This window comes from Rhamphochromis sp. 'chilingali', assembly GCF_963969265.1.
Source record: "Rhamphochromis sp. 'chilingali' genome assembly, chromosome: 10".
In the NCBI taxonomy this organism is placed as follows: Eukaryota; Metazoa; Chordata; class Actinopteri; order Cichliformes; family Cichlidae; genus Rhamphochromis; species Rhamphochromis sp. 'chilingali'.
The window spans coordinates 27,620,275-27,636,951 of record NC_137937.1 but is presented as its reverse complement, the minus strand read 5'-3'; the positions used below and the strand labels follow the sequence as shown (position 1 = coordinate 27,636,951).

Genomic DNA, 16,677 nt, shown 5'->3' with positions numbered 1-16,677 from the left:
TGCAGTTCCCCAGGGCCGAGTTCAGCTCAGTGCCTCAGTACTTCATAAACAGGGTAACACCAAACAAGCATGTCACTCTGCATTAATTCTAGTCAGGCACAAAAAAAAAAATACACTTACAGTTTTAAATAACTTTCTTTTTTTAGTGCCTTCAACGAGACTTGTGAAACAGTGTCAAAGAGTGTGCTGTATTTACTGTTAATAAAAAGGAAGAAAACAGATGTTCAGTACGAGATTATTTTAGAATAGATCTGGAACACTTATGTAATTCTCTTTCTTTTTTCATTTGCTCATCTCGCTACTCTCGTCTCTCCGTCTCTGCAGTGCATAGATAATATTCGCTGTAATGGCTTGATGACCAGTGTGTTTGAGGAAAACTCAAAAGTCACAGTGCCTTATATGATCAAGTAAGTATTTTTGTGTGTGTGAAGAGAAAGCTATCTCTTCATGCCACGCACGTGTCGCAGAACATAAGCTGTGATGGCACATCTGGTTAAAAATATGTTTTTTTATGCTTGTTTCCTTTTAATTTATGCTGTTGCTGAAATCTGCTTGACGGTATTCCCTTATTTGCGTCCTTTCTTTGAAATATGTGGGTTTTATATTAATTTTTTATCTTCCTTGGCTGTTTTTGCTCAGTTACTTTTACAACCTTTGCCTAGCTTAGCAACCCAGCAGTCACCCATGCTTGGTTATGAGTTTGTGTGTGTGTGTACGTGTGTATCCATCAGATCCGATGTGCGTCTCCATAAAGATGATGTTGACATTTGCTTCAGCAAGACGCTCAACTCCTGCAAGGTCCCCCAGATCCGTTATGCCAGCGTGGAGCGGCTGCTGGAGAGGCTGACCGACCTTCGCTTCCTCTCCATAGACTTCCTCAACACCTTCCTGCACACATACAGGATCTTCACCACAGCAACCGTGGTCATGGACAAGCTGGCTGACATCTACAAGAAGCCCTTCTCCTCCATACCTATCAGGTCTTACCATTCACACATGCAAATATCCATTCACAAACACAGATTGAAAGCAGATTCTGTACATGCTCATTGCTACCGTGCAGATTGAAGCGCCTCATAAATCCTCAGGGAAATACTGTTTACTGGTTTGAGCTCCATCAAATTTTTATGAACATGGGCACATTTATTCCGGCCAGTATTTGTGCCCTTTGCAAACACAAACACACACAATCTTGTATATTGCCATTACCTGGGTGTTCTGAGAGGGTTTTATGAGCGTCCTTTTACTTGTTTTTTTGTAAATATGTGAATGATGTAGTCAGATGTGGGTCAGTGTTTTGGAAGAAGCAAGCAGCTTTCACCTCTGTCCACAAGGTTAAACACATACTAACTGAACTATAAACTGGCCTGTTTTTGGAGACCAACTGAACAGATGCTTCAAACTGTTTTTGGCAAAGTCGTAGGAATAATCAGTGTGTCAGATGAGACGTTTCTCTGTCTCTCTACTTTTCTGAAGCTCTCTGTCTTTCTCTCTCACTCGTGGCTACATCAAAATTGTCTGTTTATATTCCTTTCACAGCTTTACTTAACTTAGCTTTTCAACTGGAAAAGCTTTGCCTTTTCCTCCACCCGAGGGTTGGTTTTAAAATGTCTTACCTCACTCACTGTGGCCTGTGGCCTTCCTTCCTGGGAAGAGAAAAGGAGAGGGGCATCCAGGCACCAGAGCGGTGCGGGAAGATGAACCACCCTGTGTGAAGCGATGCCACTTCTTTACTAAAGCTTTTTTTCCCCTCTCCTTTGTTCTACAGAAAAAAAACTTTACAATAGGAGGTTTATAAGGGGATTTTTTTTATTATACTGGTGCTTTTTAGCCATGCTAGTAAAAGGGTCTACCTCTATGTTCTAGACAGAAATATCACGTTAATGAGTGGATGGATTTACTCTGAAACTGTGAAATTCTGCAGTGATTCGTGGGCAGAGAATCTATTGCAATACAACTTTTCCTTTAACTTCTTGTCTGATTCTATCATTGGGTCAAATTCTAAACATTGTTTTAATTTAAGTCCAGCCCACCATGAAAACATCCAATTGTTTGTTGACCTGTATTTAAGCCTCAGTTTTAGCTTTGCATATTTTGATGAGTGTGGAGTGCTAAGTCATCAGCTAACTCTATTAATGATGGTAAAGGTGAATTTACACTCTGTGCTGGTTTAGTGTTGGAACAAGACTCAAATGGCTGACAGATGAAGTGCTGACCTCTTTTTTATTAGTTTTTCTAGATTAAAGAAGATGATGCCAACTCTCTGAGCAAATGCACTGCATAAAACCTACATACATGTACAAAAACCCAGCTCTGTGTTTTTGTGCTGGAGTTTTCTCCCATGTGGTCATGTGCTGACATCTCGGACACTGAACATGTGCTGCTGTTGTCTGACTCACACACTTTCTGTCCCCTTTCTCAAACACACCTTTACTCTTCTGAGACATTTGTTTATCATCACTCCATATTCTTATCTTAAACCATCCTCTATCTCGTTACATTTTGTGTCATCCATGTCCCTTGTCTCTCCATATCCCCTCCAGCTACAGGATGCAGTACCACTCATTTGACCGTCTGTCCATCTCACCCATTTGTTCTGACTACAGTCTGAAGATCAAGAAGATTGCCATGGATCAGTCCAAGTAACCAACGCTCTTCTTTCTGCCTCCCTTCTTGCTATCTCTGTCCTACTTTCCTGCTTGTTCTTCTTTTCTTCTGCTATGATACTTAACTGATGCATGACTTTCCTCTCTACTTTGCCAGAACAGCTCTTTATATGAAAACTCACAGGTATTGTGATTCCACCAGTTTTAAATCAACAATATAAAGATGGGAATGGGAGAAATTATGAAATAATTTTCTTAAATCTTTAGCTGATCTGTGGCATGTTTTATCACAGAAGTATCGCGTCCTTCAGGCTTTTCTATCTATCTTAACCACATTTATCCCTTTTACTATTCTCCTCCAGTCCCTCATCTTCTGCCGCTTGCGTCCTCTTTTTCTATTCCCTGCTTCAAAGTACTTTGGTATTGGTCGTCTCTGCGTTTCCTGTATCTTTTCTTCCCTTATGCTGCTATCATTTCTCTCCCTCCTCTTCCTATCTGGATTGCAATTTCTTCCCTTGTTTCCTGCTGAATAACAGATTTGTGTGAATAAATGATGACTGTGAGCGTGTTTATCTACGCATGATTACTTCTTTCTCGATGTAGCTCTGTACACACAAGTCTGTTTGAAGGGTAAATGTCATCATAAGATTGATAATCCAAATGCTTGTTGATTAAAGCTTTTACACGCTTTCATTGCCTGCTAAACAAAGCATTTCAAATGTTGCAAATCTGCAATAAAAGATGATTTTTGGTTTTTTTTCTGCTGAACACATTTTTGTTGATTGTGATTTTGCCATGTAAAGCACACAAGTACTAAAATCCTAGTCTTTCCAGTTTGTTGACATGTTATATATTCACATTATAGTTGTAGCCCAGTATGATCTAGCAGTTTTAGGACAGGGGACATGAACAATCATCACAACAACTATAGATAATGCAGATACTAAATGTTTCAAATGCACAAGTCAGTCACCTTACCTTTGGTGTACTAATCAAGTACGGCAAGTAGTTCCCTAAACCACTGCCACGACACTTTAAGCTGGCTCTATAAATGAAAGCTTTTAAATTTTGTTCAACAGCTAATCTCCAACTGTGGTCACTGATTTTAATATACCTTCTTCATTTAAACCATCAATGATGGCACAAATGAGACTAAACCCAAGCAGTTCCAGCTCATAAAAAGAAAGCAGCTACTAGATAAATACCATAAAGTTTCATAGTGCTAAGGAGGACTCCACAGTTTGATGACGAGTCTCTCTGGGTTCAGCTTAATTAGAGCAGCACTGAGTTAGCTTAACTCGTCTAGCCTCCGCCGTTATTTGAAAGTAGGAAGTCATGCATGCAAAGGTATGCGATTCCCACACTGTTAATTTAATATGTGTATAAATATCTGACTATTAAAGCTGACAGTCACCAGGGTAACCTCAAAGATGTTGTTTTATTTCTAGTTATTTCTCAGCGTAGAAGAGATGACTGTATCACAGTGAAAATTGTGTCACTGTTTTAATAATTTCTTACTGTACTGTATGTGCCCACTCGTTCTAATTCACTCTGGATAACCGCAGTAGCTGAATGTCCTACATTTAGTACTCTGTACCTCAGGCTTACCCAGTGCACTGTAAAATTTCAGATTCTTTCCCGAGCCACACTTTTCTCCTTTTTGACTTATGAAAACACACAGGGATATTGGATTCTGCCTCTAAATCAACACTTATCTCCAATACAGGAAAACAAAACAACAAAACTAACAAAACCCTTTGGTAATGAAAGTTTTACAAAGACCAGCAATTTTGTTTTGAGCTGATGCATCTCCAGATTCCTTTTTCTTTTGTCTTTTTTTTAAATTACTTCTTCATTGATTTTCTTTTTGTTTGTTTTTAACAATTCCATTATTTTGCTAATACTTATGTTCCTTTTTAGGTCTTTGGAGCTGTTTTTTGCCACCAATCAAAATAACAGAGGCGTGGACCATGTGAATGACAAATCTCCTCGTCTCTGCCGCAAGTTCTCCTCTCCACCTCCTCTGTCCATCCCATCCCGGACCACCTCCCCCGTCCGAACTCGAAAGCTGTCCCTCCACTCCCCTATCACGGCCAGAGTCGGGGGCCTTGATCTGACCAGTCCTCTGTCCAATTACAGTGTCAACAACAACACTTCCCAGTCTGCTGGCAGTAGCCCCACATCTGCCCAGACACCAACACCTCAGACCCCAACCCCAACTACTTCCTCTCCTCCCCCCCCTCCCTCTTCCACCTCTCCTCCACCGAACAATTCTAAGCCAACACAAGACCAAGTTCCTCCTATTCCCTCCTCGCCTGACCAGAGTCCCTGCTCAACTGCAGAGGGAGAGGATGTCCCCAGAATTGACCCCTTCTGTGGAAAACTGCGACGGAGTATACGCAGAGGTATTTCATAGTTTCCCCTATTACACTTTTCAGAACATTAGGACTGAATATTGTTGAAATGTATCTGTTATTCTATGGTTTTCATTACTGTATTATAAGAAAAACAGGGAAATAATCATTGTCAACTTTTAGTACTTGAAAAATAATACAGATTATGTAAATAATCAAATAGGCACATAAATATATGAATGTTTCTCCTGTTTGTTAGCTTTAGGTTATTAGGTCAGACCGCAAAAATACTTAAATTAGGCTGAAAGCTTTCTGCTGCTACTAATATTGACATGAGGTTAAGCATATGGGGTCTGAAGTGTGCTTTGCTGCATTTGTAACAGTAGTAATGAGTGATAAGTGATGTTGCAGTGCACTCGCATTACCTGAAGTTCAGCAAGGAAAGATATTAAACCACCGGGGGTCAGAAAAACCTTTCACAGGTTAAAATTAACAGTAGATTTTTTAAATTTTGCCTGCAGGTCAAAAAGCATGTCCGGTAACCTTTTCTGCTTCTTTATATCAAATAGCATCAGGCCACATGCTGTTAGAGACTATGTGCTGGACTATGTTTGTTGTTTAGGTATATTATCGGTGTATGTATTGCCACTAAACTTATACATTTAAAGAGTTGTTGGTGTACTAAAGGGTTTATGAAGCACTGAAGGTTACTAATCAAATGACAGAGTGAAGTGTTTCCCTGTAAGAGCAGAACAAGTGCCTGGTGGGACATCATTATCTCCTGGCATTTGTGTGCCAAAGTCAGCTAAGCCGCCTTCCCACCACACACGGTCAGATCTTCTAATGGTAGTGTTAAACAGCTCTCTCAGGCTGGAGAGGTATAGCGTCAGGGCATCTCAGGCAACACGGTTTCAATTTGACACTCATCAATATTTGCACATGTGTATGGAGTGTGTGTGTGTGTGTGTGTGTGTGTGTGTGTGTGTGTGTGTGTGTGTGTGTGTGTGTGTGTGTGTGTGCATGAGAGGTTCATGTGCTTCTAACCGCTTACAAGGAGACAAAGACCCATTAGCATTGGTACCACAGAGCCACTTCACCTCTTCTCTATACTGTCTCAGCTTCTTGGGCTCTTAATCAGTCAGTACATTCTGTGCTTATGTGTACCTGCAGCTAATGTGCATCCACGTATATGTCTGTTGATCTTTCTCTTGGCTTGTCTCCTTAATGTGTGTGCATATGCATGCTGGTAAATTACCAGTGTGACATTCTGAGCACAAGTTAAAAGTGATTATGTGAAAAATCTTACTGTTTTAAATCTATCTATCTATCTATCTATCTATCTATCTATCTATCTATCTATCTATCTATCTATCTATCTATCTATCTATCTATCTATCTATCTATCTATCTATCTATCTATCTATCTATCTATCTATCTATCTATCTATCTATCTATCTATCTATCTATCTATCTATCTATCTATCTATCTATCTATCTATCTATCTATCTGTGTGTGTGTGTGTGTGTGTGTGTGTGTGTGTATATATATATATATATATATATATATATATATATGCACACACATAACACATAGTACTATAACAGTTTCACCAAACTAACAGTAATGCCAGGCATGACCTCTATACTGAGTAATTTCTGTTAATTTAGTTATAATGGGCCTCTTGTCCAGTAAAAAATCCATTAGCATCATGGTCACCACCAGCAATCTTCAACTTTGCTTTTCCTTCTTTCTAGCTGTACTGGAGTCAGCGTCACTAGAGAAAATCATCCCAGAGTCTCCACAGACCAGTGAAGCAGGAGATATGTCGCCGTGCCGCTCTCCTTCCACACCTCGACACCTTCGCTACAGACAGCCTGGTAAGAGGCCGCCTATGTGTGCAGGCTACTTTACAGAGCCACAGAGTTAGGCAGATATCCTTGACCCTATAGACTAACATCATACTAAAATACAAAACCCATACATCACACAGCAATATACATGTGTTTGTTAAAGTATTTGTGTTTAGCTTTGTCAGCATGGTTTTTCTTGCAGTGGATCAAGTTCATTGACAGGCAGAATAACACTGAAGAAAGTCTATGCTGCAAGCAGAACATTTGATATTTTTATTGCATCTTTATTTCGTCTTTATTTTTGTTTATTTTATCCATTCAAAAGTCACAAACCATATAATAAATTCAAGTGTTGATAGCTGATGTTAAGAACATGTGACAGTATGTAGGCCTCACAAATGTCCATGGCCATTTCAGAGCCATCAAATTTGGTATACTCCCTAATAACAAATAATCTTCTATTTACAGAGTATTTTTTGAATGTTTTACATGAATACTTTTTTTGCCCTATACAAACAAGGTTTTTCCAGGAAAATTTAAAAAAAAAATTATGAAAAGAATAATTTTACTTTATAAAGGAAACAGTGATTATATTCTGGTAAAGCAATAAGACATAAAAGAAAAATCATTTCAGTCAATAGACATTGGAATCATATTTCATTATGTTAGATTGAAAGGAAAGTTAGCGTTTATGTTCACGCTGTTGTTGCCTTTGATGATAATTATGTGCTTGTGCACCTGCAGTCCAGCCAGGGGAGAACTCACGCTGCTCAGTCTCTCCAGCTTCAGCCTTCGCTATTGCCACAGCAGCAGCAGGACACGGTGCACCGCCAGGTACACACACACACACACACACACACACACACACACACACACACACACACACACACACACACACAGAGTAAAAATGATTAAACAATTCATCCAGATCATAATTCTGATTGCAAAAGCTACCAGAAAAATCAAAAAGGAAATATAAAGAAAAAACAATGTAAAAGTGAATAATAACTCAAAAATAAAAACCAGAAGTATAATAACCCCGTGGTGGGCATAAAATAAAAACGTTATACGGTTAATTTTGTTTCTTTTTTTTAGTTATATATAGGTTTAATATTGTTAAAGCAGTAACATCTCTTGGGGGACAGGGTCAGTGGATAATCCATAACTCAGTTTCCATAATCATGAACCTTTAAAAAATAGCTCATGTGATGCTTTAATATTCAAAACTTTGAAATGCCTGCTTTTTGTTTGTTTTTGATTTTCCATCCAGTGTTTACTAACTCTGAAAGAACCTGTGATAAAGAGTTCATCATTCGCCGAGCTGCAACTAATAGAGTTCTCAATGTTCTGCGCCACTGGGTCTCCAAACATTCACAGGTCTGTCTGTACCCACCACTCTCTGTGCATGTTGTGTGTGTGGGTGTGTGTGTGTGTGGGTCCAGTGTTTTGCTGGGGTGATCAAGTCTGCGGTCTCATTAAAACAGGTGATTGATGCGTTCTCGCTCTGCTCCACTGCTCCCAGTTGATCGCGTAAACAGCAAACTGTGCACAAACACACACCAAATATTGTTTTAACTGGTCAGCTGGCTCAGCCTGCCTACTCTTGTGCTAAACAGCCAGCCTCTAATGAATTGAACATCAAGGTAATTGCCTGCCTCCCTGCAGAGATCTTTACACTCTAACTGCATCAATATGTTTTATGTATTTTTCTTCGATAAAACAAAATGCTGTGATGACAGTCCAGCTTTAGTCAACTTATTAACACACAGGCCCGCACAATGACATACACACATACAGACACCCACTTATTTTTTAGAGGCCAGAGAACAGAAAGAGCTTGTTAAAACTGACCTTTAAACAGGAGTTAAATTGAGGTAGGAGTAAAGCAGAAAATTGGAGGAGAGGAAAGTGAAAAGACTGTAAGAAATGAAAGAGGAACGGGGATTTGGAAGAAGTATCATGCCGCCGTGACTGATGATTGATCAGGTGATGCTTTTATTGTGTGGAGACTTGAGGCAATATTAATTACAAGAGTAGAATCACCTGTAGTTCAGGTAGTATGTGAAATTATAATATGTGAATAATATTCCTCAGTTTGTTAACAATATATCTACTGAGATTAATAATCATCTATTTAATCAGCTGTGCAGTGGTAGCTGTTTCTTTGGTATTTTAAAGTACCTTACACATCAGCTGAACAACAGACTTCATGAAATGTAATTGTCTTATTATGCAAGTTCTTAACTATGGGTACTTGTGCCTCTGGGAATACTTCTGCAAAATAGGTTGGTTAAAAAAATCTAAATTAAAAATCTGAGTAAAAAAAGCAAATGTATCTAGTGCTAAAAACCAGGTATCAAAAAAGCAGCAGTATTTAGAAGAATGAAATATAATTGGCTATAAATGGTTAACTGGCAAACTGACCTAAATCCTCCACAAGAAACACAGTAAAGAGCCTAAAGACCCAGCCTATAAATTCTTCTCATCCCAGTCTGGTCAAGCATCTGAAGGATTCACTGAAACGAGACCAATACAAAGAGCCTAAAACCACAAGAACGAGAACAAAAGCATCTTGGTGCCACAGGACAGAGGTCCCAATGATCAGAGCTATTCTGACGGAGGATGTGACAAACTGCTTTGTATATTACTAATAACAGAAAAGTACTCTGTATTATATCACCAACTAAAATGAAATATACCATGATAGAGGACATTTTTCCCACTTAGACTTTCCATTTAATCCAGTTGTGTTGTTTGTTTGTTTACTTCACTTCACTTTATCTTCACTTCTCTGGTTAAGATTTTAGTTTGAATCAAAATCAGGCTTGTGTTACTGTTACCATTACTACCAAAGTCTGTATAATGTAAACATGTATTTGTTTGTGCTTAGGACTTTGAGATGAATGGGGACCTTAAGATGTCAGTGATCTGTCTCCTGGAGGAGGTGCTTAGAGATCCAGACCTTCTGCCTCAGGAGAGGAAAGCTACTGCGAACATACTAAAGTACAGCTGAAACTCAAATACATACAAAAACATGCTCTCGTACAAACAAGCAGCATGTACACGAAGCACTTTGGCACCTTTGAATGACAAAAATATGTCATCAAATAGTGTTGTTTTTAATTTTTAATACTCTCTTGTTCTAATACTTTTACTGTTCTCCTCTATTCTGTCTGATAGTGCGCTTTCTCAAGATGATCAGGAAGATGCCCAACTGAGAATAGAAGACATCTTACAGATGGTGAGAAAATGAAGCTTTTCCCTATTTTCTGTCATATATACAAACTTTTTCATCCTGGGTACTGATATTAACAATTCCTTTGAGCCAAAGTTCAAAATTCAGCTGCCCTAAACCCTCAGTATCTGTTCTTGGATCTATATCAAAGTGAGGAGCGGAGATCTCATCGATATGTTTATCCCAGGCAAACAGCTCTGGCTGTAGGCACAGCACTACCCACATGCTGTTCAAACTTTCTCATTGCATTCAGAAGAAAGGTGATTTAAGGGGAGGGTGAAGAAAGCTAAATCAGATTGTTTTAGGCAGTGGATCTACAGTGGGCATCTTGACGAATGCCCACTATAAGATAAAAAAAAAGATTTATTTTGAAATCTCAAGGTATTTTATTCAGTTAGCTTTAGTAGTGACTCTATAATATAGCGAGTTATAAATTTGCCTAAGATGCAAAAGGTCCTTATTCAAGACCAGGAGGAGACACCAGTCATTTTGGGGTTGTGTCAGAAAGGACATCCAGCATCCACATATTTGATGTGGATGCTGGATGTGGAGCTACCTGCTCTGGCAACCCAATAAGGGAGGAGCTTATTTAGCAAGCTTTAATCTATCTACTCTATCTCCAGTATAAAAAGAGAAAAAGTAATTTTCTACATAGCTTAAATGTCTTGTTTTGCAATACCTAATTTTATGGCTTTGTTCATGTAGTTACAAAGTATTACAAATTTCTGCGAAATACTTTCACAGTTATCACCACCTGTTGCACATGATGACAAAAAAAATCACAAGCACTGACAATTTCCTAGATTGGATCGGTTATCTCTGGAAATCACAAACAAATAGACGTATTGGGTTTGTAAATTGTGAAAAGCGTCTGTCATTCACATTGTTCTAAGCTCTGGGCAGAAGGGGTAAATAGACTCTGTGCTGACAGTGATGCTACCCAGGGACTGTCAAATGTCATAAACCATATTTATCACAGCCTGTCTCTTTATTAGATATTTATATCTCACTATCTCACTTCTGTTTGGGGTCATTTGTTTTTATGTCTTTGTCTCTGAATGTGTGTGTGTGTGTAGGCGGACTGCCCGAAGGCAGAGTGTTTTGAATCTCTCTCAGCGATGGAGCTGGCTGAACAGATCACTCTGCTGGATCACATCGTCTTCAGGAGCATCCCTTATGAGTCAGTCCTCTCATGAAACCCAGTCAGTCCTCTCATATGTGATCTGCATCAGGTCAAAGAGACATAAATCCCCTTTATGGGCACTGGGCATGCTTTTAGAAGGACATAAATGAAAACTAATGGTATTTTATTTCAACTTTAGAACTCCAAACATCAGAGAATAGATTTGCACTTGCTTACCATCTGATTTCAGAGGCATTAGAAAATGAAACTTATACTCTGCTATACTTGAGTGTGTGTGATCTCATTTGGGTATATCTCTGTCTTCCCTCTCGAAGAGAGTTCCTGGGCCAGGGATGGATGAAGGTCGATAAGACAGAAAGGACACCTTACATCATGAAAACGAGTCAGCACTTCAATGATGTAACTTCTTCCAATGTGTTTAAGCACCATTTTTTTCCAGACTCTTCTGTAAAGATTCAGTACCTATAGCTCTTCATTAATACCATACTACTCTATTCTTTTTCTTTTGAAGATGAGTAACCTGGTGGCATCGCAGATTATGACCCATACTGATGTGGGCTCAAGGGCCAACTCCATTGAGAAGTGGGTTGCTGTGGCAGACATATGTCGCTGTTTGAACAACTACAACGGAGTATTGGAAATCACATCCGCACTCAATCGAAGTGCTATCTACCGTTTGAAGAAGACCTGGGCTAAAGTCAGCAAACAGGTGGGGTAAATCCTGAACAACCCTCTCTGTATGCAAAACCTGAAATACTTGTTTAAAGATCTAAAGTGTATAAACACTTAATCTCATCGTGAAGCACTAGAAAAAAAACATCTTTTGTCCAAAATGTTTACAAATGGGAATTCTTTCATTGGCACTGATACTGTACCATTAGAGGGTTTCAGAGAAGAGACGAGTGTTTAATCGCACTTAATGTTAATAGCGGTAAGGTTTATTGTCTGCTCTTTACTTAATCCTGATAACATTCAGCAGACAGGCTGCCTGCAATGCTATTCATGGCTGGAGAAAGTTTCAAATCTTGCCATTTTAGATCATTATAAATGCCTGTTTGTGATCTTTTCCAGACTAAAGCCCTGATGGACAAACTGCAGAAGATTGTGTCCTCAGAAGGACGATTTAAAAATCTGAGGGAGACGCTGAAAAAGTGAGACTTTGCATTTGTTTTTAAAATACCATCATATGTAAGAAAAAGCGCAGCACAATGGTGCAGTGGTTAGCACTGTTGGCTCACAGCAAGAAGGCCCTGGGTTTGAATCCGTCATCTGGCCGAGGCCTTTCAGTGGCTTCGGCTTTATTCTTTAGTGGGTTAGATTATATGGTGATTTCAAATTTCCCATAGGTGTGAATGTGGGAGGGAATGGTTGCCTGTCTCTCGGTCTTAGCCCTGCATCACACTGGCGACCTGTACCCTGCCTCTTGCTGTATGATAGCTGGGATACACTCCGACAACCCTGACAGGGATAAGCAGGAGAGAATAGACGGACGGACGTATCAAAAAATGAGTTTTTATGGACTTGGAAGCAAGTTGATTTGTATGCTATTCTTTAACTCTCTCATTCCAGTTGCAACCCTCCTTGTGTGCCATATTTGGGAATGTATCTAACAGACTTGGCCTTTATAGAAGAGGGAACACCAAATTTTACAGAGGAGGGTCTTGTTAACTTCTCCAAAATGAGGATGGTAAGCGTGTGTAAATAAATGCACTGGAAGCAGATCATCTTGAGGTGCACGCTGTTAAGTCAGTATTAAGATAAATTCCATATTTTATTCAGATATCTCACATCATCAGAGAGATCCGACAGTTCCAGCAGACGCCGTACAGAATAGAGCATCAGCCCAAGGTACTTTTATTTTTAATTTTTATCTGTACTACCTTTCTTTATCTAAAGATCAAAAACATCACAAGGCATTATTTCATTTAGACGACATGCAATTATTATTACTTAAACAATATAATCAAAGGGCAGGATAACATTTAAACTGTCAAAAAGCTTCTAAAATAATAAAAGAAAACTAGTCTGAAGAAGTGAGGTTTGAGAGTGGTTTTAAGGAATTCGTTTTGCTTGGTTTGACTGCACAGATTATTCTTGGATGTGCTTGTCGTGGCTCTTGTTCTGAGAGGATTACTGAAAATCCCTTTGATATATGGGTAGTCTTTTTTTTTAAAGAATGCATGGAACAATAGAAACCATCCCAAATTGCCCAGTCTCCTGTTTTTGCTCTAATGTACTCATCTTTCAAACAGGTATTAGTTGGACCAACCAGAAAACAGATTACTTTAATGAATAGCTTATTTGCAAAATCCTATTGGTGTATTTCCTGTGAGATCATCTTATAGTCAAAATCACATCAATCTTTAATTGAAAATAAATAATTGAAGCTGTAGCCGTAAAGATATTTTAATCATCATGCCTGTCATCCATATTCGATTATAACCAGGTGACCCAATACCTTCTGGATAAGACTCTGATCATGGATGAGGATACACTTTACGATCTCTCCCTGAAGATAGAGCCCAGGCTTCCCGCCTGAGTTAGAGCTGTTTGTGGCCTGTGGGAGCCTGCTGAACCTGGACCCCCAAAAGGGCAAAACGCCCACGTGATCTCATCAATCAAGAGAAAGTTGGAAGAAGAATTTTCAGAGCAACTTGGAAATAGAATGAGATTTGGTCTAAGGAGACAGATATCGATGCATGCGGTCAGTTGAACATGTTTGAGAGCTTTACAAGAGAAAGGGGAATATAAGAATGAGAAATGCACCTGTAAGGTTGTAAGACAGCTCGTCTTCGAGGGGAAAGAGAGGTTGCATTGTATGAAGGTTTTGAGGAAATTGCATGTCATAGTCTGGTGCACATGGCATCACACTTCCTGAGGCAGCCTGAGAGTGCAGGACAGGGTGAGAGAGAGAAGTTAATGGATGTAACAGAGATGTAGCATATACAGATAGTGTGACAGAGAGGTGTTTGAGCTTACGTCTCTGTACTATTGTCTGTGTTCTTTTGCCTGTGCATTTTCCGTGCCATGTCCTGTGGAGCAAGACCCCTAAAATGCTTTCTGTCATGAAGGTCACTGCATAAAACTTGCATGAATTCAGCTTGGGATGTAACTGTCTAAATTGCCTTCATTCTGACCCCTGATCCTCTGCTTAGCATGCACCGCTTTTGCCAGGGTGACTTCTTAAGCCATTATGCATCCTCAGTGGGCTGAATGCGTCAAAAGCCTTTAAACCTTCACATATAATGCAGAAAGACGAAAACGAAACACAAAATGGGATATATTTTAATGAATTTAGATTTTTCCCTTGTTAAGCAATTAATTCTATATTTATTTGTGGTTGCTTAATTTGGTTGACTTTTTTTTAAAGAACATATGAATGATTAAAATTAAAACATTTATTCCGTGCCTTCCACTAGTGCAGGTCAATCTCCCACATTCCCAAATTGAAAATTTGCAAGCACAAAGTTTTATATAAATTCAAATTTAAAATATTAAAATTTTATTTAAAATTAAGACTGTAATTTTACTCATTCATTTCCTTTTTTTTTAAGATCAGACGTGTCATTTAGACTAAACAGTAGCATGTCAGTGTAATGTAGTAAAGCCATTGCAGCATCCAATGAGCATATATCTCCCTCTACTGTTTAAATATTGTTATAACCTCTGCTAACACAAAGCTTTGCAGCATGTGTGTGCAATTTGTTTTTTGGCATTTATTGACTGTCAGCTGGGCTAGTGGGTGTCATCACTCCTCTATGTGTAACTGGGGCAACTACAGTCTAAACTGGGACAGTACACAGTGCACTCCCTGAGATGTAGCTTTGCTTGATTGAAAGGGTGATCGTTATTTACCATGCTATTTATTTCAGATGCTGTATTTATATTATTTTTTGTATATAGTGACTTTACACATATTGTACGATTGAAGAAGAAATAATTGGAATTGTTATGCTGTGAATACTGATTTTATTGTTGTTGTTGGGTTTTTTTCTTTGTCTCTGGTTTTCATGTTGAATTTTAATTTTGCATCGGAGGCTCTTGTATAGGAAAAAAAAATCTGTTCAACTTTATTCTAAAAAAATGCCTTTTGAAGGTTAAAAAATGTAGCACTTCAATAATCAGACATTGTTTTCTGTATTAATGATATGATAAGTATAATTGTCCTGCATGCACACAACAGCTGCATGTTGTGCATGTCTGACTGGACGCTTCCTTTACCTTCTTCCTCTGCTTCTCTATAATAATATCGTCTCTGTAGCTGTCAGGAAAAAAAAGAAAGGTATAAAAACAATACTTTGTCCATCGAATCAGGCACGTTTGTCTCTTAGTGTACCTCACAAAGTTAAGCCTCTTGGCTGTGTCTTCTGCAAAACTAGCTGTTGTTATGCAGTAGCAGTGTTGCAACTTTTCTCACAGAACAATAACCTTATTCAAAATCAATTAGAGGAAATGTTTCAGACTTTGCTCTTGGGAAAACTTGCCCTTTTTCACTGCATCTGTAATTCTGAGTGTCTGTTTCACATTAAAAGTGTGGGAATACAGTATGCTATGTTTGTATTGTAATATTATCTTTGTGTTTATTTGTTTGCATTTTCATGTGTGGGTGCAGGGGAAATAAATTCAACATGCCTTATACGTTTGCATATTTCTTTGGAGTCCTTAGTAAGAATTTCAGTAATATTACCACTAATGCTGAATCCACTTCAGCTCCTTTCAATAATGCATCAAAAAATATCACTAAAATAATGTGACCAAACTTTGTAAAACCAGACACCAGAAATAGATTTTAATTCCAAAAAAAAGTTGGAGACACTGAGTAAAATGTAAGTAAACGTAGAATGCAGTAGCTTGCAAATTTCAAACTCATTGTTATGCACAGAAAAAAATGTAAACAAAAATTTCATGAAAAATATTAGCTCATTTTGAATTTGATGGTAGCATCATGTCTCAAAAAAGTTTGGGTGGGGCAGCAAAAGTCTGGAAAAGTAAGTGATTCTAAAAAGAAACAGCTGAAAGGACATTGCTGCTAACTAGGTTAACTGGCAACAGGTCATTAACATCGAAAGAGCATCTTAGGCAGAGCTTCTCAGAAGTCAAGATGGGCAGAAGTTCTCCAACCTACAAAATACTGCATCTAAAAAACTGTACATGTAATATATTATGTACAGAATTTTTCTGCTGTTGATCCAGGTTCAGATCACCAGTCCTCCCTTACACTAGCCACCTCCTCCAGCTGATCCAGGTGGACACTGAAGCATTCCCAATTTAGCTGACAGACATAATCTCTCCAGCTCCCTTTCTTCTGTCCTGGGGCCTCTTCCTGGTAGCTGAACCACCTCAAGTTGCTCCTTTCACTGTGCAGTGAGTAGTGAAAGGAGCAACTTGTAGTGGCTTTACTATGAGCACCTCCTGACTGACAGAGGTCCTCATTCTATACCTACACCAGAGTCCAGTCACCCTTTGAATATTATTCTATAATGTTG

At 38.8% G+C, this 16,677-nt stretch overlaps 1 protein-coding gene across 2 annotated transcripts in view; it reads left to right on the top strand.

Annotated features, from left to right (window-relative positions):
- LOC308404117 (ras-specific guanine nucleotide-releasing factor 2) overlaps window positions 1–15,818 on the top strand; it is a 45,232-nt gene extending 29,414 nt beyond the window's left edge. The window contains exons 14-29 of one of the 2 annotated variants that reach the window (XM_080893990.1): window positions 325–407; window positions 732–980; window positions 2,544–2,642; window positions 4,527–5,011; window positions 6,717–6,839; window positions 7,557–7,646; window positions 8,083–8,189; window positions 9,703–9,815; window positions 9,993–10,053; window positions 11,124–11,227; window positions 11,506–11,590; window positions 11,703–11,900; window positions 12,263–12,342; window positions 12,761–12,878; window positions 12,971–13,039; window positions 13,638–15,818. In XM_080893990.1, coding sequence (XP_080750116.1) covers window positions 325–407; window positions 732–980; window positions 2,544–2,642; window positions 4,527–5,011; window positions 6,717–6,839; window positions 7,557–7,646; window positions 8,083–8,189; window positions 9,703–9,815; window positions 9,993–10,053; window positions 11,124–11,227; window positions 11,506–11,590; window positions 11,703–11,900; window positions 12,263–12,342; window positions 12,761–12,878; window positions 12,971–13,039; window positions 13,638–13,730 — 2,157 coding nt within the window. In that variant the 3' untranslated portion in view covers window positions 13,731–15,818. The remainder of the gene's footprint in view (window positions 1–324; window positions 408–731; window positions 981–2,543; window positions 2,643–4,526; window positions 5,012–6,716; window positions 6,840–7,556; window positions 7,647–8,082; window positions 8,190–9,702; window positions 9,816–9,992; window positions 10,054–11,123; window positions 11,228–11,505; window positions 11,591–11,702; window positions 11,901–12,262; window positions 12,343–12,760; window positions 12,879–12,970; window positions 13,040–13,637) is intronic. The other variant, XM_080893991.1, reaches the window with a different exon arrangement.
- Window positions 15,819–16,677: the final 859 nt, after the last annotated feature.